General features: G+C 52.3%; 2 protein-coding genes across 2 annotated transcripts in view; one reads left to right on the top strand and one right to left on the bottom strand.

Annotated features, from left to right (window-relative positions):
* USP31 (ubiquitin specific peptidase 31) overlaps nt 1-4,348 on the bottom strand; it is a 25,253-nt gene extending 20,905 nt beyond the window's left edge. The window contains 3 exon segments of the mRNA XM_042437725.1: nt 3,571-3,596; nt 3,599-3,838; nt 3,841-4,348. Of these exon segments, the coding sequence (XP_042293659.1) occupies nt 3,571-3,596; nt 3,599-3,838; nt 3,841-4,348 (774 nt within the window).
* A 7,883-nt stretch (nt 4,349-12,231) lies between these two features.
* On the top strand, nt 12,232-21,715 carry SCNN1G (sodium channel epithelial 1 subunit gamma). The gene is made up of 13 exons (XM_042480675.1): nt 12,232-12,328; nt 13,254-13,587; nt 14,150-14,447; nt 14,696-14,889; nt 16,112-16,215; nt 16,847-17,010; nt 17,504-17,602; nt 18,093-18,210; nt 18,771-18,849; nt 19,397-19,454; nt 19,875-19,936; nt 20,037-20,112; nt 20,476-21,715. Exons 2-13 carry the CDS (start codon nt 13,271-13,273, stop codon nt 20,929-20,931), a joined length of 2,025 nt encoding a protein of 674 aa, XP_042336609.1. The 5' UTR covers nt 12,232-12,328; nt 13,254-13,270; the 3' UTR covers nt 20,932-21,715.
* The last annotated feature ends 5,690 nt before the right edge of the window (nt 21,716-27,405 follow it).

The raw sequence follows: 27,405 nt of genomic DNA, 5'->3' as shown, positions 1-27,405 counted from the left end.
GCCATGCAGGAACTCTCAATCAAACCATCCCCGACAGATGGCCATCCAGCCTCTGCTGAAAGACCTCCCAATCCCTCCTTGCTAACACCTTTGACTTCCAGCTATCTGGAGAAAAGCTGACCACCAACAATAGCTGTTGCTACTTGAATGAAATCAGTTCTCTAGCTCTCTTTCTTTTCTCTCTGCTATTCATTCATTCACTCATTCATTCATTCATTCATCAGTCCTCTATGACAGCCATTTATCTTAGTTTCCCAATGAGAACACCTCCTTATCCACATCAGGTAGACGTTTAAGAAAGCCACTGGGCATTTGAAAGACACCCCCCCCCAGTCACTTCATAGAAACCTCCACAGTGGCAGTCATGTCAATCAGTTGTGGTACACACACAAAGAGTTTTGTGGTACCACAAGATCACTTCATGGTTTAATCTACAAGTCTGTTGATCTTTCAAAGTACCAGAAGACTTGCCCGGCTCTTCTGCTCATTCGCTTAACAGTCACTACCCCTGAAATATCCCAAAACTGCTCGAACTGCCAGCTCATATTTGGCATCATTGCAAACTTCAGAAAGAAACGGATTAGACAGATTTTTTTTCATATAGTAAAACAGACCCATTAAATCATCTTTTGAATGGTGAGTCAACACTTATGTAAATCCCACTGATTCAATGGGTCTTCTCAAACAGACCCTGCCAATAGGATCCAGGCCACACTGTTTAAATGAGACTATAAAGTTGGAGAATGTATTATCATATCAAGGTTGGCTATGGCTATCAGCCTGGGAATGAAAAAGGCTCCCTCCAAAGAAGGTAAAGGTTTCTGCATACCCCAGGGGCTCTGCAAGTAGGCGAAATGCAACAGGTTTAAAAGGCACAAAGCATAAAATGTAAGACATAGTCCAACAAAAAGGAGATTCCAGGACTTAACACAATGTTGAGGGCAGCTGAGCTACAGAACGCTAAGCGTCGCTGCTGAAAGAAAAGGGGAGACAGTCTTCTCACGTTTCACAGAGCTTGGGGTACCTTAGATGAGGGTCAAGGGGGGCATATGGTCCCTGCTGTAGGGGACTTCTCAAAAGATGGAAGGAAATAGACTCTTTTTCCAATTCTCTGCAAACTGTCCCCACCACATATCACACCAAGGAACTGGGTTTGGGGCTATCCTACAGCCGATGGAGTCCATGCTTTCTGGCACAGCAAGAGAAAGGTCCAGAGGATGAGAAAGGAGAAAAGCAGTCTTCTTCCTATCCTGTGTCCACTGTGCATAACCTAGAGCTAGAATATATTGGACCACTTCTCTTAGCGGCTGCTCACAGCCTGTTTTATCCCAACTTGGCACTTGGATGAGTATTATGGCCTTGATGGGAAGGGCAGAGATGGCAATTCATAAGACTGGCATTAGGACTTAGCCCACTGGCTCCAGGAGACATGTTGCTGTATCTTGCCAGAATAATCCACTGAGGGCACCTGCAGCATCTCATGCTCCTATTTTTGCACACCTTCAATCAGCTGGGCCCCACAGTTTGCCCTGTTCAAATTAGGAATTTCACTACCTGTGAAACAAAGATGACATTTAATTTCAAATGTGTTCAGGGGGAGCACGGCTCTTCAGGATCTGAGTTCTCTGGGGATGAAGAGACACTGCCAGGGAGAGAGTTGTGTCAAGAACAACATCACCTGGGCTCCTATGAAATTACCAGGCCTTCCTGGCACTGATTTAAAATAATATCAGCCACCATTGCCCATTTCAAAGTGCAGCCTGGCAGCTGCAAAGACCAATAGGTCATTTAGGCATTATTACATCCTCTCCACCTGCCTAGGCCACAGAGTCCTTGTCCCTAAGGAAGAAATATAAGGCATGATGTAGAAAAGATTTGAAATGTTCGGGGCAAGGGGCCTTCCTAGCCACTCTTTCCACGAGGTCCCCTTTGCTCACCTTTCTTCCAAGTCAAAAAGACAGTCTAACCTTTCCTCACAAGGGAGCTGTCCCAGCCCCAGATCACCAAGGTGGCTATTTGCCGCTCTTTATTTATTTATAGCATCTCCGGCTCCTCAGACAAAAAGTCTGAAGAGCAGCTAACATACAATCAATTCTTTTTTTTTTTTAATAGTATTTTAAACAAGTAGTTCCCATTTGCGATAGAGGTTGCCAATCCAAGTCGATATGCTCTGGGAAGAAACACTGGCAAATAATGACTCAAACAGTTGCCTCTGCTCTGAACTTTCGCCCGACTTTGCTGCACTACATCTGCTGGAAATAAAGCTGGTTTTGAGACTGCTCTTGCTGCTGGTCAGAGGCAGACAGTTAGCATTTCTTGAAACAGGTCGCTTGGGCTTGAAAACAGAGGGTGAGCTCCTGGAGCTGTCTGGCATCCCCTCCTTTGCTTTGGGAGAAAAGAGGAACAATCCCTGCACTTTCTCCTGACCCAAGCATCAGGGGCAAGCAGAAGACAATGGCCCCCTGTCTCACCCCGCCAAATCATAAAAACTGGGCTCTGCATTGCTCTGCTGCCGATGGGGGAGGGTGCAAACCAGGAGGAAGAAGGCCAGAGTGGTCCAGACCCTTCCTGAGCCCCAGCTTTGCTGCCTGAAGCTGCCAGAATCCTAAACCAGGACCCTTGAACCCAACGAGTGTCCTTCGGAGCAGAGAAGTGTGCATGCATGTTTGGGAAGAGGGCCTAGGAACTGGGGGCTAAGAAGTCTAGCTAGAAAAACAACCTGCGGGGCAGTTTATCCACTTAGACTATCACCACCTTTAAGAGTAATTGGCAAGAAAACTTGGGAGTATGAGCTTTTGTAACTTGAGCCTACTTCCTCAGATGCATCAAGTCTAGGAAGCTCTTTCTTTCAGTTAGCCCAAAGGTGCTACACATCCCTTTACAGACTGATTTACAGACCAACATGGCTATATTGAGTTGTATACTCTACATAGGCAGAGAGGTCTCCCAAAGAGGCTGGACAGCTCTCTGCTGCTGGGGAGGCTCCTTCCAACTCTAGGATGCTATAAAGCCCGGCTTACAAGGAGCTGGGCCCCGCATGTCAGGCTCTATATGGCTGGCTGCTGGCAGGGGCCTCCCTAGTATTCCTTTGCAATGCTCTTTTCAGGGCTGAAGCATGTGGTTCTTGGATTGCAGCTCCCAGCATTCCCAGCCCTGCCTAGGATGCCCAGGATGCTGGGCGTGCAGTCCAACCATATATCTGGAGGGAGGCTGAATGGGCAGCCAGGATGCCCAGTGATGCCCACTCTGGCTGGCAGCACACCTCTGGGGGGCACTTAACCAGCTCCACCAGGGAAGCCCCAGGGAGGGAGCTAGGGGCATGTGTGGGGCCTGGGGCTCCCCAAGAAAGCCCTGACCCTGTGGCTCTGCTCTCCCCATCCAGGCAGGGCCCTTTCAAGCCTTTGGCAGCCCTGGAGGGCTGGGCTGGGGCAGGGCTCTCCCTTAGGGACACATCCCCTCCTCCTCCTCTAAGGGGCCCCCCCAAGGAAGGGCCCTTCCCTGCCTGCTGTCCCCGGGGTCTGTTGGGCGGATTCCTTCCCTGTCCAGGGCCCTCTGCCTGCCTGGGCTCACCTTAAACTCCCTGCTGTGCTGCGGGTGTACTCCAGGGTCCAGAGGGCGCGGACCAGGTGGGCCAGGTGCTCCGTCACCTCGCCTTCGCCAAAGCGGGAGGAGCGGGGGCTGGAGGCAGCAGGGCCTGGGCCTCGGGGCCCCCGGGGCTCCGGCGGGCTGCCCCCGTCCCCTGCGCCCGGGGCCCCGGCGTCCTCTTCCTGGCGGAACTGCTCCAGGGCCAGGTACTCGGCGAAGAGCTCGGTGTTGCTCAGGCATTGGACCACGGCGTCAGGAAGCACGTGTTGCCGTGGTTCCGGAGCCCGGAGACGCCGGGGACCCCCGAGGCAGTGGGGGCCCCGGGGAGCCGACGAGGGGCGGCGGCGGCGGGCGGCGGCGTGGGAGAGGACGAGGAGGCCGCGGGGGAAAGCGGAGGAGCGGGGAGGGCGAGGCGGCGGAGGTGGCGGTCCCTCGGGGCCGGCTGGGGCTCGGGGTGGCCGGGCTGGAGGCAGCGGGAGAGGCCCGGGGGGGAGGCCGAGGCCGCGGAGGGAGGGCCGTGCTCGGGAGCCAGGTGCGAGGGCGTCGAGAGGTCTTCAGGACGCGGCTCATGAAGCCGCCCAAGAACGAGGGGACGAAGCCGAAGGACACGGGAGGAGCCCCCGACGACGAGGCCCCCGCCGCCGGAGACCCTCCTCCGCGGCTCCGGAAGAGCAGCCGCTTGAGAAGGAGCGCTTCTCCTTGGCCGCCATCGGGACGAGACCCGCGCCGCCGGGGCCCCCGCTCTTACGCGCCCCGAAGACATCGCGCCCTCCGCAGGCCCCTCCTCCGCCTCCTCCCGGGGCCTGCGCTACCCACAACCAGGAGGAGCCCAGGCGGAGCACCATCCCGGCCTCTGGCCTCCACGGCCTCGCCCCGGTCAGGCCTCCGCCGCCCGGGAGACCATGAAGCGGCGGGAAGGAGCGGCGCCTGGCAGCGGCGCCTTCGTCCGCAAGACGAGGAGGCGGTCCCGCGCAGAGAAAGGACGCAGACGAGGCCGCGTCCGCCATCTTGGATCAGGGCACCCCCGCAAGGCACAGAGGACGCCATCTTGGGTACTGGCAAAGGCCTCCCCTTACAATAACGCCTTCCTCGGAGGAGGAGGGCGCATGCCCAGTGGACCCCCTCGCTTCTTCTCCCTCAGGCGGGACTCGGTGGGAAAGGCCCAAATCCAGCCTCTCTAGTCTCACAAAACGCCCAATTCAAGTCACACACACGACCTGATGTCCCCTGCTTGGCAAGGCCCTTTGGTTTCTTTGCCTATAGTGACCCATACATGCGCCGCCTTACTATTCGGGTTACGAAAAAAATCCATTCGAAAAACTGTTCCGAGCTTCAGATGTTTTCGGGTACGAAAATTTTTGGTGCTTTTTGTGGGGCCGCTATTTCACACGAAATCGCGCTTTTTTCCCCATTAGCGCCTATTGGGTTCGGCTGCGAGAGCTTTTCGTTCTCAAGCGGCGCGGAACGAATTAATCGTAACCCGAGGTACCACTGTACTTGTCCCTCCTATTCACACAGGGTTAGGGCACAAGACACTCCACCACTGATATGGAAAAACGCGAAAATAGCAAAAACAACCGACGTCTGAGAGACACCTTCTAGGAATCTCTGGGTCCTCCAGGGCAACTCTGTGGTCACACGCGACAGACACTGACCAAAAGAACTGCGCGGGGAGGAGCTACAAGGCCTAGAAAGTGTTCTCTCTAGGATCTCTGGGTCCTCCAGGGCAACTCTGTGGTCAACGCTGACAGACATCGACCATAGAACTGCACCAAAGGAACTACAAAGGCCTAGTAGATCTTCCCTAGGAATCTCTAGGTCTTTCAGGGCAACGTTAGTAATATAAATGCCATCTTCTTTGAGATCTGCCGTAGAGAGGTCCTTGGAGCACATGCTGAAGAAATGTGTAAATAGAGTTGGAGCGAGAACACAACAGTTGTCACACCATTTGTTACAAAAGGGCTACGAGAGGCATCGCCATACGCTGACATTGACCTTGCCGCCTTCATGTAGCAGGATGACATTTTGAGGAATTTGGGGGGGGCATCCTAGTCGTTCCAGGATCTGCCCAGACCTTCTACCACAGTGTCGAAGGCTTGGGAGGTCAACAATGTTACATAGAGTCCTTTGTTCTGCTCCCTACATTTCTCTTGCAGTTGTCTAAGGGCAAATACCATGTCGGTAGTGCTCCTATTAGCTCTAAAACACAGTGGTTCCAGGGAAAGCTCTTCTGCAATAGCAGGGACTAATCGTTCAGCAGTATCCTTGCGAGGATTTTCCCAGCGATGAGAGCAGTGTCATACCTCAATAGTTTGACAATCCGATTTTGCCCTTTTTACTTGTACAGGGTGATGATGACTGCAGCGCGAGATCTGATGGCAGTTTGCCTTTTTCCCAGCAACTCACAAGGGAGCTCGTGGAGTTTAGCAGGGAGTACATGACCTCCGTATTCCAAGCGTCAGGTGGAATTCCATCAATCCCCGGCTGCCTTGCCATTTTTCATCTGCTGTGTGGCCTTAAGGGTCTCTTCCAAAGTGGGAGCTACGAGGGTCATTCAATAAATACTTAGCCTACAAAGAAAAAAACGAAAATTTTGGAAAAGTGGCGATTATTTTCAACCGTCTCCTTTAGCTCAATACACTTGCCCAGCGATCTCCTCCAACTTTTTCAACTCGTCTGAAAAATACGTTTTCCCAAGGTCTGCAAAATAGGCCTCGGTGGCGGTGATGACCTCCAATCGACCCAAATCTATTCCCGGCGAGTGGACTTTTCAGTTTGGAAACAAAAAGAAGTCACAGGGGGCCAAACTGGGGAATACAGTGGAGGGGGCAGCAATTCATAGCCCAATTCAACCAATTTGGCCATGACACACGGAGGGTGAGCCGGCGCGTTTGCGTGGTGAAACAGCACCCATCGCGCCGACTGCTTTCTCATGCCCAGTTCTTGTGTAAAAATGAGCACCGTCCTCTGCGATGCCTACAGTCTCAGCTATCTCGCGAACCTTCAATCGGCATCTGCCAACATGAGATGGTGGATTTTTAAAACGTTTTCCTCCGTAGTAGCCGTTTTGAGGCACCTGGGTGTGGCTCATCAAAAACCGACGTGCAGCCATGAACAAACTCGTTGAACCAATTCTTGCCGGTTGCCATCGAAGGAGAAGAGTCACCGTACACAGCACCAAGCTCTTCGATTTCGCTCGCGTTTTCCCTTCCAAAAACAAGAATCGAATCACCGAATGATATTGCTCTTTTTCCATTTTTGTAAAACCGACCAGACACGCTCGCTTCCAAAGGCTATCAAAACAAAACAAATGAAGGGAATTGACTGAAACTTTGACTGTAGCTCTAAAGAATGTACCGCACAATGGTAAAACTCTTTGTAACAGCAGCACCATCGGGCGGTGAGGCTAAGTACTTGTTGAGTGACCCTCGTATGTCGAATTCATTTTTCATGTGTCATATGTTTGAATAGCTGAGTCTTGGACTACTCAATTGGCACTAAAGAGGCTTTGGAAATGTTCAGCCATCGGTTCAGAATGGAAAGCTTTATCTGTGATTAGTGTGTGACCATCTGTACTGTATAGGGCGCTTTGGACCTGATATGTAGTTCCAAACACGCTTTAAGAGCTTCGTAAAACCTCTGGAATCACCCGAGCGGCACATGTTGTGTCTTTTTCTCCTAAGTTGATCCACCACTTGTTCTGAGTCTCGAAGTTTTTTGTGGAGTTGACTACAGTGAGGCGAAAGGCTGCTTTTCTTACATGGCGATGGCTGGGCGAGGTGTGCCTGGTGAGCTGACATTCGCATTGGGCATCACTCAGTATGAAGGCATCATGAATATTTCTCTGGCGCACTAGGATGTAGTCAATGAGGTGCCAGTGTTTGGATCGAGGATGCATCCAGGTTGTCTTCAAGCTATCTTTCTGCTGAAAGATGGTGTTTGTAATAGTCAGCTGCTGTTCTGCACAAAACACTAGCAGGAGGCGTCCATTATCATTATCATTATTATTATTAAACTTTATTTCTAAAGCGCTGTTTCCAACACCATGCTTGCCTAAAACACCTTTCCAGGCTTCAAAGTTCTTTCCTACTCTGGCATTGATGACACCAAGGATAATGATTTTGTCTTCTGCAGGGACTTTTTGTATAAGGTGGTGTAGGTCTGAGTAGAATTTGTCTTTCTCCGCAGGGTCGGCTTGCATAGTTGGGGCATATATACTGAAGAGAACAACATGTGGGAGGCATAAGGAGATAATGCGATCAGAGTGTCCTGTTGGCAAGGTTTCGAGTTTGGAGGCAATGGAGTTTTTGATCATAAAGCCTACACCTGAAAGATGTTTTTCAGTTTTGGGTTTGCCAGACCAGTAGAGTGTGTAGCCGGCACCGTGTTCTTTAAGGCTGCCTTCCTCATGGAGACAAACTTCACTAAGAGCAGCGATGTCGATGTTAAGTTGTGACAGTTCATGGGCTATTAGGGCAGAACGACGCTCAGGACGTCCACTGTCTGCAGAATCTTGCATGGTTCTGATGTTCCAGCATGCAAGCGTTAGTCTAGTTGCACCTTTGGAGGCAGGTATGTGCCTTTGTCTCTTTGTCTTTGTTTGACTGCATCAGAAGATGCCCGTTGGCCGCGGCTAGCCAACTGGGTAGATGGGGATGAGCTTTCTTTAGGCCACCTTTTCTAGGCCCCTCTCCATATGGAGCAAGCAGTGCTCTCCTTAAAAAAGGCTGCTTGGTCATTCAGGATGCTGCTGAACAAGACTGTCATCCCCGGTGAGTCTCGAGCGACCAAAGTCCTGAACCACCTGCATGCAGGGTTGGGTCTGCGGCTTCCAGTGCATCTTTACACCTGCCGTTTTGTCCCTCGCCTATCGCTACAGGGCTTTTTTGGAGATTGGATGTATCCTTCGAGCCTGTGCAATGGGTTTTTCTGGTGGAGCGCAGCGTGCATAGATCTGGTCTCACCCTTTAAACCAGAGGTTCGTCTGCTGAGGCCTTGACAAGCATGGACAGTGGCAGTGAGGTCCTTGGGTCGTAGCTTTGGTTAGGGTTTCCTTCTCTTAGATGGTTGACCTTACAGGGTTAGACGAGCACCATCTGTCCGGGTTTGGGATGAGGGCTGTCCTTCTCCTAGGATGGTTGCCATAAGGCTAGAGAGCCCATCCTGCCCTTTGGTGCTCTTGGTCAGACCCTTCGGTTGTGACCTGTCTAGCATGGGAGGCCCTACCAATGGCTATTATACCACCGCCAGCATAGTTCACAACTTCATTAGGGTACGCAAGCCTTTCCCCCACCACAAGCAGGCCTCAATGGAGAGGCCAGATGGAGGAGAAACAGATATAAAATCTGTATTAATATAATCTATAAGGAGAGACCTTTTTTCCTGAAAGGGTCTTTGATTTTGTTGTTTTGAGTTATAGTTAATATTTTCTGATAATTTCTCCATAAGCCATTTTACTGTGTTAAAATACTTACAAGTACTATGACTAGGTAGAATAATAATAATAATAATAATAATAATAATAATAATAATAATTATTATTATTATTATTATTATTATTATTATTAATACCTCGCTCTTCTGCCAAGGCTATCAGAGTGGCTTACAATTTATTAATTAGACATTAGAATAAACTTATTGAGGATAAATTCTAGGAAATGCTATTTTTTGTACATCACGAAACAATGTCGACATTATACCTTTTTGTGTAGGTCGCTCAAAGGAAGGCAGAAGTTACTTGTACTAGAACTTTAAAGGGGGACTCTCTTTCCAATATGCAAAATGAAACCCTCTGTAATTTTAAATGTCTATGTTTGTTTAAATGCATTTTATTTTTTTAATTAAAAAAATTAAATTAAAAATAATAATAAAAGAAGTGCCTAATCATCTATTTTTCCCTCTCCAAAAAAAGTCATCTGCACAAGGTGGGTCATTTTATCACAATCCTTTGTAGTGCATTGTGTCAACAGATGGCACTTGCTGGATTATCAGAGCTATTTACATATTTGCATATGCAGCAAATGTTTGAATTTGCATCTCAAAGGTATGGCCATACTAGTCTGTTGCAACAGAAAGCCACACAAAAAAGTATTATGGCACATAAGAGACAATCGGACATTCCAGAAGAGATGTGGTGATTGTTGCAATTCAACAAGTCTATCTCACACATACACAAAGAAAGAGAGGCACATACACTTTCCAGTCCTTCTGAAACACAAAAGCCAGTGATTGCCGCCAAGCATCTGAACAGTTGCTGACAATCACTGATGCAATCTGAATTTGGAGTCATCCACAGTCTTGTCTGGCTTTTGTTAGCATCCATGTGGATGCCAAATCAAATCCAGTTTTATTTGCAGAAAGCCACTCTAATTTGCACAAGGCTAGTACACACCAACAAACAAAACCGACATAGAGACATACACCCATGCTGACAAACAACCACATGGCCATAAACGTACATCCTGGATGCACATACATATACACTCATCCCTCCATATTTGCGGCTTTGATATTTGCGGATTTGATTATTCATGGATTTGATTAATATGTTCTCTCTAGGAATATGGAGGTCCTCCAGTACAACTCTGTGGTTAACTTTAACTGAAAGTTGCCCTTGAGGACCTAGAGATTCCTAGAGAGGACACTCTTCTAGGCCTTTGTAGCTCCTCCAGCGCAGTTCTATGGTCAGTGTCTGTCGGACGTTGACCACAGAGTTGCCATGGAGGACCCAGAGACTCCTAGAGAGAATACTCTACTACATTACTTTTTAAAGAGTGAGGACTTAAATTACAGCCTGGCTGGTTGGTTTTTAAACAACATTGTCTGGAATTTGTTTACATCTGCGTGAACAGTAATATTCACCACTCTTTCCCTGTTGGCAAACCTCCTCAGGATCATAAACCTGGCCCAGAAGACCTACGACGGAGGGATGTGCATGTGTCTATGTGCCTTCAAGTGGCCTATAGACTTATGACCGCCCCATGAGTTTCGGAGGGTTTTCTCAGGCAAGGAATCCTCAGAGGTGGTTTTGCCAGTTTGCTGTTAAATCGGAAATGACTTGAAGGCACCACAAAAATGTGGCTCCGGCCAGCCGTCTGCCCCCCAGGCTCTGGGTCCAATACACATTTCATCCAGACAGATAGGATTTCCTTTGAAACACATAAGGAACTTAACCCAAAGCCATGGGTGGGGGACTCTGGAGGAGATCCAGTCAGATAGGAGTGGGAAAAGGTGTCCAGTGGAAGGTTGTATTGATTTATGTTTCTGCCTCCAATTTATCTCCAGCCCTTCTTCCAGGGTGATGGCTCCCTGGGGCTGGGCAGCGATAAAGCCAAGCTCACAGAGATTGTGAGCACAAGGCTGGGACCCCTCTAGGCCAGGAAGCAGGCTTTTGTCTGCTGCTAAATAGTGGACCCCAAAGCCAAGGCCCAGAGCCTTTCCTGAGTTCCTGCTTTCAGAGACACACATTCACACTCACAATGTGTGGGAGAGCTACAAAATGTTCACCAGTGTTTCTGAGGCGGAAGGCAATTCCGAGACCTAGCTGTGTTAACCTGGAAAACCATTGTACTATCAAAGGGCCTTGCAGCACCTTTGGGACCAACTTGAAGGCAGATGTCGGGAGCATGAGCGTTCATAGGTTTGAACCAACTTGCCCAGATGTATGGGGTGCAGAGGAGGGTCCTGGGCCCCCCGCTCCCTCTCTCCTTCTCCCTTGGACCCTCCATTCTGCCCCATGCCTCTGAGGAAGGAGGCTCAGGTCTACCAAAGCTCATGCTCCCAGCTTCTGTCTTAGTCCTTCGGGTGCCACAAGGCCCTTTGCAAAAGGATGGAAAGGAGACCAGGCTGGGTTTGCTGCCGCCCTGACCTTCCTTTGAGGCTGAGCTTTCCAGAGCTGAGCTGGTTTGCCAGCCCACTTCCCTCTGGCCTCACTCCATCCCTCCATGCGGGACGACCACTTGGCTGGCCTGATGGTCCCGCGCTTGTTGCCTTTGGGGCTCCCAGCAAAAGCCCACTTTCAAGAGACTGCCCTATGGGAGTCCAGCTTCTGAAGGCCCTGGGGGCTACGGCAGGGAGGCCACAGAGCCACCGATCCCTCTGACTTGAGTCCCTCTCTTGCCCCTGGAGGAGACCTCAAGGGCCAGCCAGGCAGGAAAGCCCCCCCCCCCAAGATCTTGGAAGGGGCTTGTCCCAAAACACCCTCCAAAGAAGGAAGCTCCATTGCCCTCCATTGAGGGAGTGTGGTCCACCGTCAGAGAGCCCTTCCTCTAAGGGAGTTCCTCCTAATGTTAAGATGGGACCTCTTTTCCTGGAGCTTTATAGCCATTGCTTTGGGTCCTTGTCTCTGGAGCAGCAGAAAACAAGCTTGCTCCCTCCTCAACGTGGCCTCCCTTCCGGTCTTTCAACAGGGCTCTCCTCCTCTTCTCCAGGCTGAACATCCCCAGCTCCCTTCCTAAGTCTTTCCCCGTAAGGCCTTATGGTTCCCAACCCCTTCCCCACCGGGGCCCTCCTGCTCCCGATGGAGCTGAGTCGGCGGCAGGGGGCGCCCCATTCCCCGCTTAACCCTGCCTCCTTCTCGGGGGGGGGCGGGGGGCTGGCTCTCTCTCCGGGCTCAGCCTCCTCCTCCTCCTCCTTGCCTTGGTCCTCTTCCCTCCCGGCTGCGGCTTCATCGGCAAAGAGGCAGCGGAGGAGGAGGAGGAGAAGGGGCCGAGGAGCGCCGCCGGAGGGACCCCTCGCCCAGCAGGTGCTGCTCCTTCTGGGTCGGAGGCAGGGAGGCTGCCTTCCTCGGGGCCCCTGCTGCCGCCCAGGAGAGAGGCCCGCGGGGGGAGGAAGGGCCAGCTCCTCGCTCTCTTTCCCCGCTTCCCCTCTCTCTTCCCTGCCGCGCAGCTGCCTTGGTCCCGGGCAGAGCTGGCCGGTGGAGCCCCCTTCCCCAGCCCCGGGCCCCGCTGCCCCCTTCCCTCTGGGGCCCTGCATTCTTCCTACCGGTCTCTCCCTCTTGGCTTTGGCCGGAGGAAAGGGCACAAAGGGGCCCGCCTTGGGCTCCTCTCTGGCTTCGCCCCCCTCCAGCCAAAGGCAGCAAGGGCTGTCTCTCGGGCTCCTTCCCAGGAGACAGAGGGGGCTTGCGGGGGCTGTGGGTCTCCCTCTGGACCTGGCAGAACGGAGGGAAGGAAGGGATTCTCCCAGGAGCCCCAAGGCCAGGGGGCTTCCTCGGCCTCTTGGGACCCAGCCATGGAGGGCCCGCCTGATGTTCCAGTAGGATTTTAGGAAGGGGAGGGGGGTCCTGACTAAGTGCCACCATTATCATGGGGCTTGGGTGCGGCGGCACAGCAGCACACATCATTCATTTTTCTAATGGAAGGGGGGGTCTGGACCCCAAGAACCCCCCCCCCCTGGCTACGTCCCTGGAGAGCAGCCCCCCAGCAGCCAGCTTCAGAAAGGGCCCGAAGGGGAAGCCCTGGAGGAAGGGCCCAAGGCTGGCCCCCAAAGCCCTTGGCCACTCAGAGCGGGCTCCCATCCGCACACACAGCCCCCTCCGCTCTGCCACCCCCAAAGTGTGTAAAACACCCGGAGGAGCAAGTGTGGTCCTGAGGGTGCTCAGGGCACAGAGTCCCCCAAGGGGACAGAGGGAGGGGATGGCAGTAACGCCCTGCTCTTCTTCCCACTGGCAGCCCCCCTTGCGGCCATCATGGCTCCCGCCGAGAAGATCAAGGCCAAGATCAAGCGGACGCTTCCGGTGACAGGGCCCCAGGCGCCCACCCTGCGGGAGCTGATGCACTGGTACTGCATGAACACCAACACCCACGGATGCCGGCGCATTGTGGTCTCACGCGGGCGCCTGCGCCGCGGCCTCTGGATCCTCCTCACCCTGACTGCCGTGGGGCTGATCGTGTGGTACTGCGTGCAGCTGGTCATGAACTACTACGTGGCCTCCGTCTCGGTCACCGTCCACTTCCACAAGCTGCCCTTCCCGGCTGTCACTGTCTGCAACATCAACCCCTACAAGTGAGTGGCTCCGGCTTCACCTTCCTTCCACCCCTGCAGTGCAGACCGGACCGATCTGCTCTCTTGTCTGTGTGTGTGTGTGAATCTGTGCCAGGTTTTGCTTTGAACTTAATACAGGTACACAGTCCTGGAGTAAGGACCTAAAGAGTTATGGGTCCAAGTTAAACATTGTTTGCTGGGGAAGAGTGCTGGGCTGGCTGCTCTGGTCACACTCCCACTAGAGAACCAAAATCAGGGCAGCCATGTGCTCCTGGATAATCTTGGTTCTTAGACAAAGGTGGAAACTGTGCATGATTGTCTAAAAAGCAAGCATGGGATTTAAATGCCTATTCAGCTTTCTGTTTCTTTCCTGTATGAGTTCAGGAGTGTGTATGTGAGAGAGAGTGAGTGTTTCATTGTAAGCCCTGGAAAGAAAGTGCAGGACGAACCCCAAATTAACCAGGCAGCCACCTCACACCAGATCAGGCCCACACCAGTGCCTGGTGCTGTGCCTCTTTTGCCCGCCTCTCTGCATCCCAACAGCTGGATGTTCCCTTACCAGAGGGCTCCTTTTCTTCCACAGGTACAGCGCCATAAAAGGCCACCTGGCAGAGCTGGACAAGGAGACCAGGATGGCCCTGGAGTCCTTGTATAGCTTCCCGGAGAGCAAAGCCCGGGAGCGCCGTGAGGTAGGCAGCGAGGAAAGCAACAAGGGCCAGTTTCTCAAACTCTTTCCCCTGCTGATGGCCAGCGACCTCCAGCCCCAGCCTGCCATCAATGTCTCCTCTGGCTACAAGCGGCGGATTGAGGCCAGCATCTTTCCGGGCAGCTCCAGCATGGTGAATGTCAAGAACCCAGAAGACATTGTGGGCTTCCGGCTGGTAAGTCTCACTCCATGCCTTTCCTCCACACACAAACCACGGCTGTGGCTGCAGTGGGGACTCTCTTGCCCAGAGAGTCCCGACTGTCCATGCCCCCTGCGCTTGGGGTCATGCTTTGGGTAGGGCACAGCTCCTGGAGCTGTCGGCCCCTCTTGGTCCAAACCCTCTGCAACCTCAGGGTGAGTTATGATGGTCCTCTCCTTCCTTCCTTCCTTCCTTCCTTCCTTCCTTCCTTCCTTCCTTCCTAGTGTGACCCCAGCAATAGCAGCGACTGTGCCCTTTACACCTTCAGCTCAGGGGTTAATGCCATCCAGGAGTGGTACAAACTGCACTACATGAACATCATGGCTCAGATTGACCCCGAGGAGAAGGAGAGGATGAGCTACTCCCCCAATGAGCTCATCCTGAGCTGCTCCTTTGACGGCGTCTCCTGTGACTCCAGGTCAGTCCTGGCTGCTCCTGGGAAATGCCCATAGAGAAAGCCAGCACATGCTCTGGAGCCGTGCCGGTTTTGTGTGTGTGTGTATATGTGTGTGTGTGTGTGTGTGTGTGTGTATGTGTATGAAAAATTCCAATGGGGGGGTCAGTGGGCCAGTGTCCCAACTTTAAAGGAGCCATTGCTCTTGGGAGCACTTTGACATTTCAGACTAAAAGTCAGAGTGGGTTCTCCAGCCCCACTGATTTGGGGGCCACCAGCCTCCACTTTCAGGAATAGTCTATCAAGCCCATAGGATTGGGACACCCCCAGACTCAGGGGTGGTTGGGGGAAAAATTCAGTCTTGGGGACTGTGCTCCCCACCATCTGCAAAATGGAAATAACAGAGTCCTGCTTCCTGGGGCAGTTATGAAGGTGGATTCCACCAGGATTGCAAAATGGGTTCAAACTGAAAGTGCTGCCAATTGGGGAGGCCAGAGAGGTGCTTCTCTGGAGTGTCCTTGAAGAAGACAGAGAGTGGAGCTGGGCACATGTCTTGGCCACAGCTGAATGCTGAGAGCAGTGGAGATCTCCAAGAGGCTGGCATCTGTTTGTGGGGCCCTTGTGCTTTGTGTGGGGTGGGGTGGATCTCGGCTGAGTTCCTGATGCAGCGCAGTTCTCTGAGGCAGTGCAGTGAAGCCACACTGGAGTTGTGCCCAGCCATTTGTGCATCAAAGTGCCAAAACCTGTTTGCTCAGGAGTCAGTCATCTTGGATGCTGCTGGGCCTGCCTCCCAGCAAAGGAGCTCAGGGCTTCAACCTTGGATGCCTTGGCCTGAGCACTGCCCAGAAGCCAGGCTAACTTTGGACTGGGTTGTCCCTTAGTTTTTAAAGAAGTGAAGCTTCATGTGGGGAGATGCAGTCAATGGGGTGGTGAATGTCAATGGGGTGGTGAATCCACACTGGATTATAGTCCAGAAAACCTTGGAGGTGGAGGATGCTATCTGCAGAGTAGGTTCAGCACCTTGGAAAGCTCTGTTCAAATCCAGCAGATTAAAGCCTGACATGGATTCACTGTCAGCGGAGCCACAAACCATATGATCCAAAGCAGCAGCTGCTCTTTTGGGGTCACTGGGTTGGATTCAAGGTGGGGCAGCCCAGGGGAGCCACCCCAAAGGCTGAGACCCACTGGCTTACATGGAGCCTTTTTCAAAATGCCCCCCAATTCAGCCTTGCTTGATCTCCCGCAGGAACTTCACTTCCTTCCACCATCCGCTGTATGGGAACTGCTACACTTTCAACAGTGGGCAGAATGGGGAGGTCCTGAATACATCAACAGGGGGCAGTGAAAACGGTAAGGGGGACCTGCGGGTGGGAAGACTGTCTGTGATCTTGATATGCTCAGGAGCCTTGGGGCCACTGGGCTCCAACAGAAGGCTATGGTACCACTGGGTGCGGGTGCTGTTTTTCCCCAAGCTGGAGGAGGTTCTCCCTGATTTTCAAAGTTTTGTCTATTATGGGTATTTTTTTGTCTGAACGGAGAACTTCAAAAAGAGCTGTGTGCTTTGGCAGCCCAAATTGGACTTGTTGGGGATCCAAGGCATTTCCCTCTCTGTAGTAAGATGGCGCATGGAAGGCCTCCTGGGTGGCTGGAGTTTCATGAAGTGTTGGTGTTCCGCTGCCAGTTTCACCCATCAAAACCTGCTCAGAACTGACAGCCTTTATCATATTGGGAATTCTCTCCGCTCCTTCATTTATTTCTGCCAAATTTCCATTAGTGCTTGAGAAACAGCCTCTTCAGGTGCAGAGCAAGAACTCTCTCCCTCTCTCTGCTCCTTCAGCTCCTCTGCGGTGCATAAATAGTGCAGAACAGAAACAGCATAGAGATATTTTGACAAAAGAAACATGGCTGCTTTGATTAAAACTACCAAGCTTTTACCTCTGGTCTTCAGGGTTTACATGCCCACAAACCTTTCTGTGCACAGGTCTGCAGGTGATCCTGTACATAGATGAAGCCGAGTACAACCCCTTCCTGGTCACGTCCACGGGAGCCAAGATCGTGATCCATGGCCAAGACGAGTACCCCTTCATTGAGGACATCGGCACCGAGATCGAAACTGCCACGGCCACCTCCATTGGGATGCACTTTGTGAGTCATCTCCCAGGGGGCAGAACAGACCCTCCCAGCCCTGGCTAGCGGCCCTCCGCATCTCCACTGCCTTGCTCTGCTGCCACTTGGGCCACGGAAGATTGTTTCCTGGTGGCATTGGATCAGTGGCGGAAATCAGATGGAACAGGGCTGAGAAGTTCCTGCTGCCCCTTGAGGCTTAGCCTTGTTAACTTAGGACATACTTGGAGCACTGAATGAAGCACACCTGATCATGTGCAGAGTGCTTTTCCAGCAATCACACTTCCAGGATAAAGAGAAGGAAGAGTTTTCTAGGCAGTCTTGAGCCCAAGTTCTTACTGTGAATAGGCTTCACTGGGCAATGGAATAGCTTGGGGAGGGGAATCGCAAACCAGGGGACCAGAAAGCTCCCCCTCTCTTTCCCCCTCCATCCTATACCCCCTTTCCCTCCATTTCCCCCCCAAAATCCAGTGCTCTTGGTGCTCCAGCACATCGCTTCCCTTCTGCCTTGCAGACCACATCCCACCGGCTCAGCAAACCCTACAGCAACTGCACGGAGAACGGGTTGGACATCCCTGTGGAAAATCTCTACAACAAAAGCTACTCTTTGCAGGTGGGTGGGTGCAGGGTCCCCAGTCCCCCCAGCATCCTCAGGCCTACTCTGTAGGAAGCCAGACCATGTGGCCCTAGGCTGCAGAGGGGCCAGGGATGCAGCTGGTGTGTCAGCTCTGCCCTGCAGTGCTGCTAGAATGGGGGGCTATGGCTGGGGGCCCTTCTTGTGGATTCCCTGCTCCATGTGCCCCAAGCCCCACTGCTCTTGTGCCCAGCTAGCCAGGCCATCCCATTTTTATTTAATATTTCCCCCCAAATTTAACCACATAATTATAACAGTATGTCAAATACAGTCATACATTATCAGATCAAATCACATATAAGCATCTGTGTCCCTATAAATATATCCACTAATATGTAACAGCTATTATCTGTTATTATGAATGCATTTCCCCCACCATGTGGCTGCTGGCATTCAGGGTTTGGAAATTCAGTGCCTCCCGGCTGTAGGGTCTAACCACTGGCTTCTCTGCCTGGCTTCTCTGCTGCAGATCTGCCTGCATTCCTGCTTCCAGAAATCAATGGTGATGACCTGCGGATGTGCTCAGTATGCCCAGCCTCTGCCCACCGGGGCTGAGTTCTGCAACTACAAGAAGTACCCAAACTGGAGTAAGTACCCTGTTGGCATCAGTTTGCATCCTTTCTAACACACACACACTTCTAGTCCTTAAGGGTTGGGCTGGAAGGCCCCTTGCCTCTCTCCTGACCTGAGCAGGTGCTAACTTGGAAGCCTTGTTTCCCAGGGACCAAGCCTTGAATCCCTCTGGGCAGTTTGGAGGAGAGTACTCCCTTTTACCGGATGCTGCAGCCTCGAAGTGGGGGCAGCTTTGTGCTGAGAAGAAAAGGGAGCAGCCTGCTTTCAGCCCATGATGGAGTGGCCCTTTACATGGGGCCAGGAGGAGTCCTTTGCCTTGGAAACAGTGCTGGAACCATTTCAAAAGAAGGGTTCCCTGGGAAGGTGGCAGTGGGCCCTGTTTCCCTTCTCCTTCCAACCAGAATCCTTCAGCCAAGGGGGCTTGCTTTGCCCCACTCCCCATAGTGTCACCTAGGGTTGGCCCAAGATGTCCTTCTGAGCTCCTGGACCCTCACAGTGCTTCAGTAGGTGTTCAGGTGCCTCCTTCTGCCTTGGCATTTCTTAATCGCTCTTCCTCCCACTTGCTCTCTCCCAGTGTATTGCTACTACAAGCTCCATGAACAGTTTGTGAAGGAGCAGCTGGGCTGCCAGCAGATCTGCAAAGAAGCCTGCAGGTAAGACCCCCACCCACCCCAGAATTTGTGAGATCCCTGGGAACTCCTCACCCATATGCCCTCCGCCATGGGGCACATCCGCACTGACTCTCTTGTCAAGAAGAAGTCAGGCTTGAGAAAAAGAGGTTGTGATGGCAGAAGGTCCAGCCACAGGGGAGGGTACATCAAATGAGGGCCTTGTCAATCCTTCAAATAAGAATCCTGCACTTTCAAAATAAAGACTTCCATGAGTCTCCAGATTTCTAGCCTTGCAGGAACATGTAGAGACAGAGCTGAGGCATCCAATGAAAAGGGGCAGGTGGAGCAACCTGGGGGATGCAGACAGTGCAACAAATAGAAGAGGACATTCAGATGGGAACAGTTTCCAGCCTCTTAATGTCTGTAAATTAAACTTTTGGGGCTGAAGGGAAATTTAATGGGGGGGGGGGGCAGAATTCCTACCGGGGCAGTGTTCTCATTTTGGGCATAGTGGGTACTGGGGCCTGGCCTCCTGCCAGCATGGCCCTTTTGGTGCCCACTTGCTGACCGTGGCCCTCTGTTTCCTCAGACTGAAAGAGTGGACCCTCACCACCAGCCTGGCTCAGTGGCCATCAACAGCCTCGGAGGTGAGCATCCCCCCGCGATTCCTGCCTGTCTTAGTGCTCCTGGGTCTCCTTTGCGCACATCATCTGTGCCTGAGGATGATGCTGGGCAAGATCAACAAGGAAGCCCCCCCCCCCCCCCGAGCTTAGGACTGCATTAGCCCCAGCCATGTGCTGGACAAGGCACCAAAGGGGTGCAGGATTCAGTGTGGGGGCCTCTGAAGCTCAGGAGGGGGACAAGACAAAGATGGCGGGGTGGGTCCCAGAGGGGTTTGACACACTAGAAGGCCTGGGAAGAGGAAGGACAAAGGGGAGAGGGACTTTGAGGTGCTTGGTGCCTGGGAAGGGGAGGCTGGGTAGTGGAACAAGACCCATAGAGAAAACAAGGGGAACCCTGCAAAGTGTGTCCTGGGCTCCCTGATTTTATTTGATTTTCCTGAAAAGGAATGGATACTCCGAGTTCTCTCTTGGGACAAAAAGATGAGCAGCAACAAGACGTTAAACAAGTAAGTCCCCCTCCGTCCCCTTCTCCCTCTGGCACCGGGAAAGGAGGGCACCCCACTAGAAGAGAAGGTGCTCCTGCAGCTCTCCTCCTTTCTCCCCCAGGACAGACCTGGCCAGCCTCATGGTTTTCTACAAAGACCTGAATGAGAGATTCATTACAGAGAACCCAACAAACAATGTGAGTTTCCCCCGGCTGAGTCCTGCACAGGAAACTCGCCATCTCTCTTTGACGGGGGGGGGGGGGGGGGGGAGCTGCGGGTCCATAGGTCTTCTGTAATCAGGGCTGACCTTAGGATTCAGCGTCCCAGTGAATGTGGTCTGGATTGGCTTCCATGAGCTCTTTCCAAAAGCTATGCTGCACAATCTCATTGATGAGACTCAATTGTTGAATGGTGAACTGTTGCAGAGGAAAACCCCATTGATCCAGGGGGGGCTGCTCTGGGCAGGACTGGTGAAGGGATTGCAGTCCCTGTTTTCCCCACAGCTGGCCATCTCAGGCCGCCATAAAGTGACCCTCCCTCCTTTGCTCTGTCCCTGCCAGGTGGTCCTCCTCCTGTCCAACTTTGGTGGCCAGCTGGGCCTGTGGATGAGCTGCTCAGTGGTCTGCGTCATCGAGATCGTGGAGGTCTTCTTATTTGACACCTTCTGCATTATCCTGCGCCATCGTTGGCAGAAAGTGAAGAAGTGGTGGCGAACCAAGAAGGGCGGGCGAGGAGAGGAGGAAGATGAAGAGGAGGATGGAAGAGTGGGGGGAGAAGGGGCACAAGGACGGACCCCTCAGAGTGGCACAGTGGAGGTCCAGGGCCTCGACAACCCTGCCTGCGATGCCCATATCAATGAGGATGATGACCTGCCCACCTTTAACACGGCTATGCGCTTGCCCCTGCCCCCAGGGCACCTGGCCCCTCGGACACCCCCGCCCAACTACAGCACCTTGCGGCTCTCAGGCGTCTACGACGGGCAGCTCCCTGACACTCTGGAGGTCAAGAGCCAGTGACCGTGTGGTTGACCCATGGCTGGGACACCCCCAACACACACATGGCAGGCTGCACGGCTGTGGCAACAGATGCCAAGTATGGGAAGCAGCCCTTTGTATGTGCCATGTTGGTCTACTCACAAGACCCTCTCATCTCCCTTGGGGGGCATGAATGCCATCTTTGCCCTCTCTTGGGGGGCAGGAGGGGGCTTGGCCCAAACTCACAGGCTGCCATCCTGCATCAGAATTGTGTAGCTCCGGTCCCTCTGTGTGGAGCGATTCACGGACCATGCTACACAGCTCTTGTGTTGAACGGTGGCATAGCACAGCTGGAGGTGCAGCCCAGTGAATGAATCCATCATGTGCAACAGTGCCTCATTGGTTCACAACAGTTCAGCTTCAGACAAGAATGTCCAGTTCCTTCTGTGGGGGAGCTTACATGGGTGCAAGACACCCAAAGGATTCCAGCCAGGATGCTTCCCCACCCCTCAAATAAAAAGATTGCAGTAATTGTGAGGGGAACGGGGAAGTCACCCCAAAATCCCTCTGGGGCAGAGGAATGGCCTTAAAGCAGCACCCTGCGGTGCTTTTACCCTCCTGCTCCCATCAAACTGCAATGGTTGGGCTATGATGCTCCATGGTATGTATGAAGAATATTTTTTAAAGCTTCATTTGGTGCCATTTAAGCCTTTATTATTCTTGTTGTTCTTCTTAAATGGGACTACAGTATTTTAAAATAGCTTTGACCAAAGGTGGGGGAAGAGATGTATTTAATAAACTTTTCTCAGGAACCATTATGCCTCCATGTACGTCTGAGAGAGGTCCTTCCTTGGGGGCTTTGGTAGGGCATGGGGGGGGGGCTCCCTACTGCCAGGGGTTTTTTGAAGCCACTCTGGGTCCTATGGCAGCCTCTAAAGGAGTTTTCAAAGGTACTGAACCCAGTATCTGCAAAACAGCTCCTGCAATAAAGTGCAATGTGAATCACCTGCAATCTGGACTGAAGCTTCTGGATGCCTTGCAGTGGAGAGAAGGCTTTGGCCCCTCCTGTGACCTCCTGCCTTTCCTTTGTGGTTCATGGGGGGATTCTTGGCAAGAGATCTCTAGTCATAGAATCATAGAATCGTAGAGTTGGAAGAGACCACAAGGGCCATCCAGTCCAACCCCCCAGCCATGCAGGAAATCTCAGTCAAAGCATCCCCAACAGATGGCCATCCAGCCTCTCTTTAAAGACCTCCAAAGAAGGAGACTCCACCACTTTCCGAGGGAGTGTGTTCCACTGTTGGACAGCCCTTGCTGTCAGGAAGTTCCTCCTAATGTTGAGCTGGAATCTCTTTTCCACTGTTCTGGGTCCTGTTCTCTGGAGCAGCAGAAAACAAGCTTGCTCCCTCCTCAATATGACATCCCTTCAAGTATTTAAACAGGGCTATCATATCACCTCTTATCCTTCTTTTCTCCATGCGAAACATCCCCAGCTCCCTAAGTCGTTCCTCATAGGGCTTCATGGTTTCCAGACCCTTCGCCATTTTAGTCGCCCTCCTTTGGACACATGGCTCCAGTGTCTCAATGTCCTTTTTGAATTGTGGTGCCCAGAACTGGATACAGTATTCCAGGTGGGGCCTGAACAAAGCAGAATAGAGTGGGACTATTACTTCCCTTGATCTAGACACTTTACTTTTATTAATGCAGCCTAAAATCGCATTGGCCTTGTTAGCTGCCGCATCGCACTGTTGACTCATGTTCAACTTGTGGTCTACTTGGACTCCCAGATCCCTTTCACACTTATAAGTCTCTCGTTCAGCCAGGTGTCCCCCATAATCCTATGTCTGTGCATTTTATTTTTCCGCCCAAAGTGCAGTACCTTACATTTCTCCGTGTTGAATTTCATTTTGTTAGCTTTGGCCCAGCTTTCTAGTCTATTCAGGTCGTTTTGAATTTTGATCCTGTCCTCTGGAGTATTAGCTGCTCCTCCTAATTTGGTGTCATCTGCAAATTTGATGAGCCTCACCAGACTACAGTTCCCAGGATTCCATACAAAGCAGCCATGGCAGTTAGTGTGAAAGGGTGGCCTGGTTAGCCAACCCTAGCTTGGCCAGGTCCTGAAGGGGGTCAATGTGAGGCCAGTCTGGACAACCCAAGCGAATGATTCCTGGAGAGGAAGGCTGGAGTGGAGCTGAATCTGGGGTCTCCTCTGCCTTCTCTGTCTGATAAATCTCCCAGAAAAGGAGGACGGCTTTCCCACAAAGAGAGAATGGCCAAGCGACACCTGGTGACCTTCCAAGACCTTCATCTACATAGATGGCACAAATGGTGGAATTCTGATTGTGTAGCTGCATCTGGGCAAGAGAGGCATCATCCAGACTGCCATGTCTCTCTCTTTCCTGGGCTGTAGCAATGCTGGAGGACTCTTGCCTTCTCTTTATTGATGGCGCTCTGAAGGCTCAGCAGAGGCTGGCTTTCTTGGGAATCCAGCCAAAGTGAGGCCAGAGCAGTTTCCCAGAGTTCAGCCCAGGTCACCCAGCATTTCTCTTTGGGCTGTGAACTCCATCTGCCCAGATGGACAGGGGAGATCTGGGGAAGCCCAACATGTAAGTGGGGGGTTGTGTGGGGCAACCCCCGCTTTGCAATGCTTGCTTCTGGCATCTCCATCCAGGAAGTCTCCTTGGGGGCCCTTCCATGCACTACTGCTGTGTGTGACGGAGACACAAGGGCCTTGTGAGGAGTGGTCTGCCGGCCCCACTTTTGAGATGAGTCCCTGTTCCTTTCAGCCAGAAAGCATTTCATCTTTGCTTGCCAATGTCTCCCTGTGCTTTTAGCCTCTTCTTTGCAGGTTGCGTCTATTCACAGGTTCTCAGCAGGAAGTGGTGAAGCTGGGAAATCCAGTGTAAACAGCAAATCATCTATTTGAACAGATATACTTCAGGAGAAAAAAAATGCCCAGGACACCCTGCAGCTTGTCCTAACAGCGTTATATACACACAGTTGCCTTTCCCAGACAGTTTCCTATTGATAACATTCTTCCATTGTTGAAAACCACATTGCATGGCTCCAGGAGGCCTTCACTGGAGCGATGGGAAGTGGAGTGAGGTGAAGGGCAGCCCTCTCCTTCATAGGCCTCTTGCAAAGCCACACCTGCCCCAGCCTCTTGTCATCTTTGTGCAAAAAGATCCTGGGGAGGGAAAAGCAGTCTGAAGGTGGCTGCTGGCAGGCAGGTATGGTGCACATGTGTCCGAATCCCAAGCAGTCACTGTGGGACATGGTGGAGGAGAGATTTTGAAGTGTATTGGGATATACAACCATTCCTTTGCCCTTTCCCCCATGGCCCTGGATGTTCCTTCCTACCTCAGAGCCCATCGGCACATGCCCCTTGAACTCCACCAAGGGGAAAACCACTTGAGGGAGGAGGACTTTGAGGGGAAAGAGGAGGAAGGGACCCAACTTCCATGCACTTACTTTCCTCTCCCCAGCAGCTGCCATCAGGTCTTGGAAGAAGTCCTTCCAACTAGTCAGAGCAACCTCTCTGCCCTGGAAAGTAGGCAGGTGAGGTGCCCTGCCCCCTGCCCCTGTGGACCCCTGCCCACATCCAGGGAGATCCAATGCCCTGGGCACCTGGGAGGGCCACTCTTTCTCCATTGTGACCCACAGCGAATGGGGAGGTGAAAGGAGGCCCTGGGACCTCTCTTGAGACTTAGGAGGAGGAAGCAGCCCTGTTTTGTCTTTTGTTTTTTTCCTGGTAAGGGAGGTGAAGGAAGATGTGGAGCAAGTTCTTCCAGCCAGTGATGTCAAAGGTGATGAGCGCAAGGCGGCTGGTTTCCACCCCGGTTCTTGCGCTAACCAGGTCAACCTGCCACCCAGCCCTTTCCAGAGGATGGAGGCAGCCTAGGCCAGCATTCCTAGGCTGGAAGAGAGCCTGCCTGCCTTCCACCTTGAATTCGCCCCACTGCTGCTGAGCTGAGTGTGAGGGAAAGGAGGTTGCAGGGCTCCCTGCTTGGCATGTCTGGATTTCTTGGAACTGGGACTAGAGACACATCAGGGACCTTCCAGGATTTGGAAATGGGTGGCCCAGAGGGGGAAACCCCCAAATTCTGCTCTGTTTTGTCAGGAGTGATGGAAGAGGAAGGAAGGAAGGACACCAAGGTGAATGCCTCTGAAGAAGACCAGGAAGAAATGAAGTCACCCAGAACTGGCTTCAGGGCAGCAGGAACAAGGGAGTGCAATGAGGCATCCTTCCCTGGGTCACTCCTTTTGCAATGGAGGAACAGAGACAGGAAAAACTAATGTCATCCGTGAGCAGACATGGCACATGCATGGGGTGTGGAAGGTGATGTTTTTGCATATAGATCTTGTGAAACTGAAGGCTGCAAGAGGGTGCCACTTGCTATGAACACCTGTAAAGTTCACACTGCCCCCCCATTGAGCATGGCACCCCAGAAACCAGAGGCATCCCCAGCCTCCTCCACCAGGAACCCAGTGGCCATCTGGCCCCACAGAAAGGAACAACAGAGGAAGGTCTCATCCAGCCATCTTTTGGTTTTGCTCATCTCACCTGCCAGAGATGGGGCAGAGTCTGCAGTGGGGTGCTGTGGGCTTTGTGTTGTGGGCAGCCCCTTCCAGAGCATGAGGCTGGAACATCATGCCCATTTTGTACCCTTCAGGTGCAAACACAGGTGCAGAATGGGTTGTTGTCCCCCAACAATTGTGTTCATTGAATTTTTAAAATGCGTGTTGTGGAAACAGCCCTCTGTTGCTCTTAGCTCTGATGGAAACATGCCTTCATCAGGTTTACTGCCAGCATTTGAAAGAATCTCTTTTTCACCTGTGGGATTTTCACACACACACACACACAGACACAAAAGGGCCACGTGGGTGAAAGTATTTGTTTGGAGTGTTTGTATTCCACTTTTAAATACAAAGAACATCCGGGTGTGGCATCCATATTAAGGGCAACATAAACACCATTCAAACAATTTGAAAAAGCAAAACAATGCAATATGAAATGGAGACTATCAATAAAACCAAGACACTCAGAAACACAGCCAAAAATACCGCCATAATAAAATCATTAGGAAAAACAGTCGGTGAGATGGTTCTAGTCCAGTGGAAATAAAATAGCCCAGTCATGTAATTGATGTTGGAGTCCTCTGAGGCTGGAGTGCCTGGATGCGTCCCACACTGCAGGGAGGACGTATTGGAAAGAAAGGCACTTGCTGCCCTTCCTCTCTTATTGCTCTTGTCTAACATTAAAAACCCTGCCATGAAGTGCCATGAACATGGCACTGGTCCCTGGCACAGAATGGGGGGGGGTGCCACTCTTGTCACATCAGATAGCTTGAGCAGCACTACACAGGACTACTCTAGCTTGGAATTTCCAGACCCTTGGCAAACTACAAATCCCAGGATTGCATAGGATGGACCCACGACAGTCCAAGAGGTACTGTATCCAACTGCTACAAACTCTGGCCTCTCCCTCCTTCCTAGAAACCAAAAAGGGCGGCTCTGGGAGGCTTGTGAGTCACTTGGGTCGAGGACAGATTCATGAACAGGAGCTGAGCACTTCATGAGGTTTCACAAGGGACTCAGTTCCACTGAAAAGGGAGGCTGAGCTTGGACCTGAAAAACCCAGCCTTACTAAAGCGATGGGCGGTTTGAGTCTCTTTCGCCATCATTGCCCTCATTGCCGCCATCGCCTCCAAAAGGGAAAACTGCCCTGGCTTCCTCCCTGTGTCTGAACCTGCCAAACCAGAGAGGCTCCAGGAGAGCATCCAAAGAGAGGAGTGGCAGTTTTGGGGAGAGGAAAGCAAGGCCCAGGCGACAACACCCACGCAGGGCAGGCAGTGCCAGGCTGGAGAGGGACATCCCAGCATGGACAGAGAGGCCAAAGCAGGTCGGGGGTGCCAGGGAGGCCTGGGGGTGGCTGGAGGTGGGCAGCCAGGCATGGAGTCACTCCTGGCAGGGCTCCTGTGCCAGGGCCTGCCAACAGTCGGTGGTGCTTCTGGGGTGAGGTTGCGTGGGTCTGGGATGGGACAGATGGACAGAAAGATAGATATGTCCCCCTCCCAAAGCCACTCTGGGCTTTTCAGGGAAGGGAAGCCCACATTCCTCATCTCCCAGTCACCCAAAGGGGGGCTTCTTGCTGGCCAGGCCTCTCTCTGGACCCACCGCCTCCTGGGTCTGAAAGGTCAGGAGCAACAAACTGAGGCTGGAGAGCAAATATGCAGAGCAAGGGAGCCCTTTGGGAGCACCGCCTGGAGTGGACCCAAACCTATTCCAGGTATTTCCAGCGATGCTCCCCCAATGGAGGGCCAGTGGTGCCAGGGGGCTTTGGCTGCCACCCTCAGCCCCCCTTGGGACCCCACCAAGAACCATACCCACCCACCCATGTTTCTTTGAGCACTTTGGTTCCTTGGATGAACCAATCTGTTTGTTCATTTCATTTACATCCTTCCTTTCTTGCAATGTGGGACCCAAAGGGGCTTCGTGGGGCAGTAGGTCTCCCCC

This window comes from Sceloporus undulatus, chromosome 8, assembly GCF_019175285.1.
Source record: "Sceloporus undulatus isolate JIND9_A2432 ecotype Alabama chromosome 8, SceUnd_v1.1, whole genome shotgun sequence".
Lineage (NCBI taxonomy): Eukaryota > Metazoa > Chordata > Lepidosauria > Squamata > Phrynosomatidae > Sceloporus > Sceloporus undulatus.
This window is presented reverse-complemented; position numbering and strand designations above follow the sequence as displayed.

Bases quoted from the DNA above. Each gene is read 5' to 3' on its own strand.
- SCNN1G (XM_042480675.1), top strand. From the start codon at position 13,271: ATGGCTCCCGCCGAGAAGATCAAGGCCAAGATCAAGCGGACGCTTCCG. The intron at 14,890-16,111 runs GTCAGTCCTGGC...GATCTCCCGCAG, and splicing joins GGCGTCTCCTGTGACTCCAG to GAACTTCACTTCCTTCCACC. The intron at 18,850-19,396 runs GTAAGACCCCCA...CTGTTTCCTCAG, and splicing joins ATCTGCAAAGAAGCCTGCAG to ACTGAAAGAGTGGACCCTCA.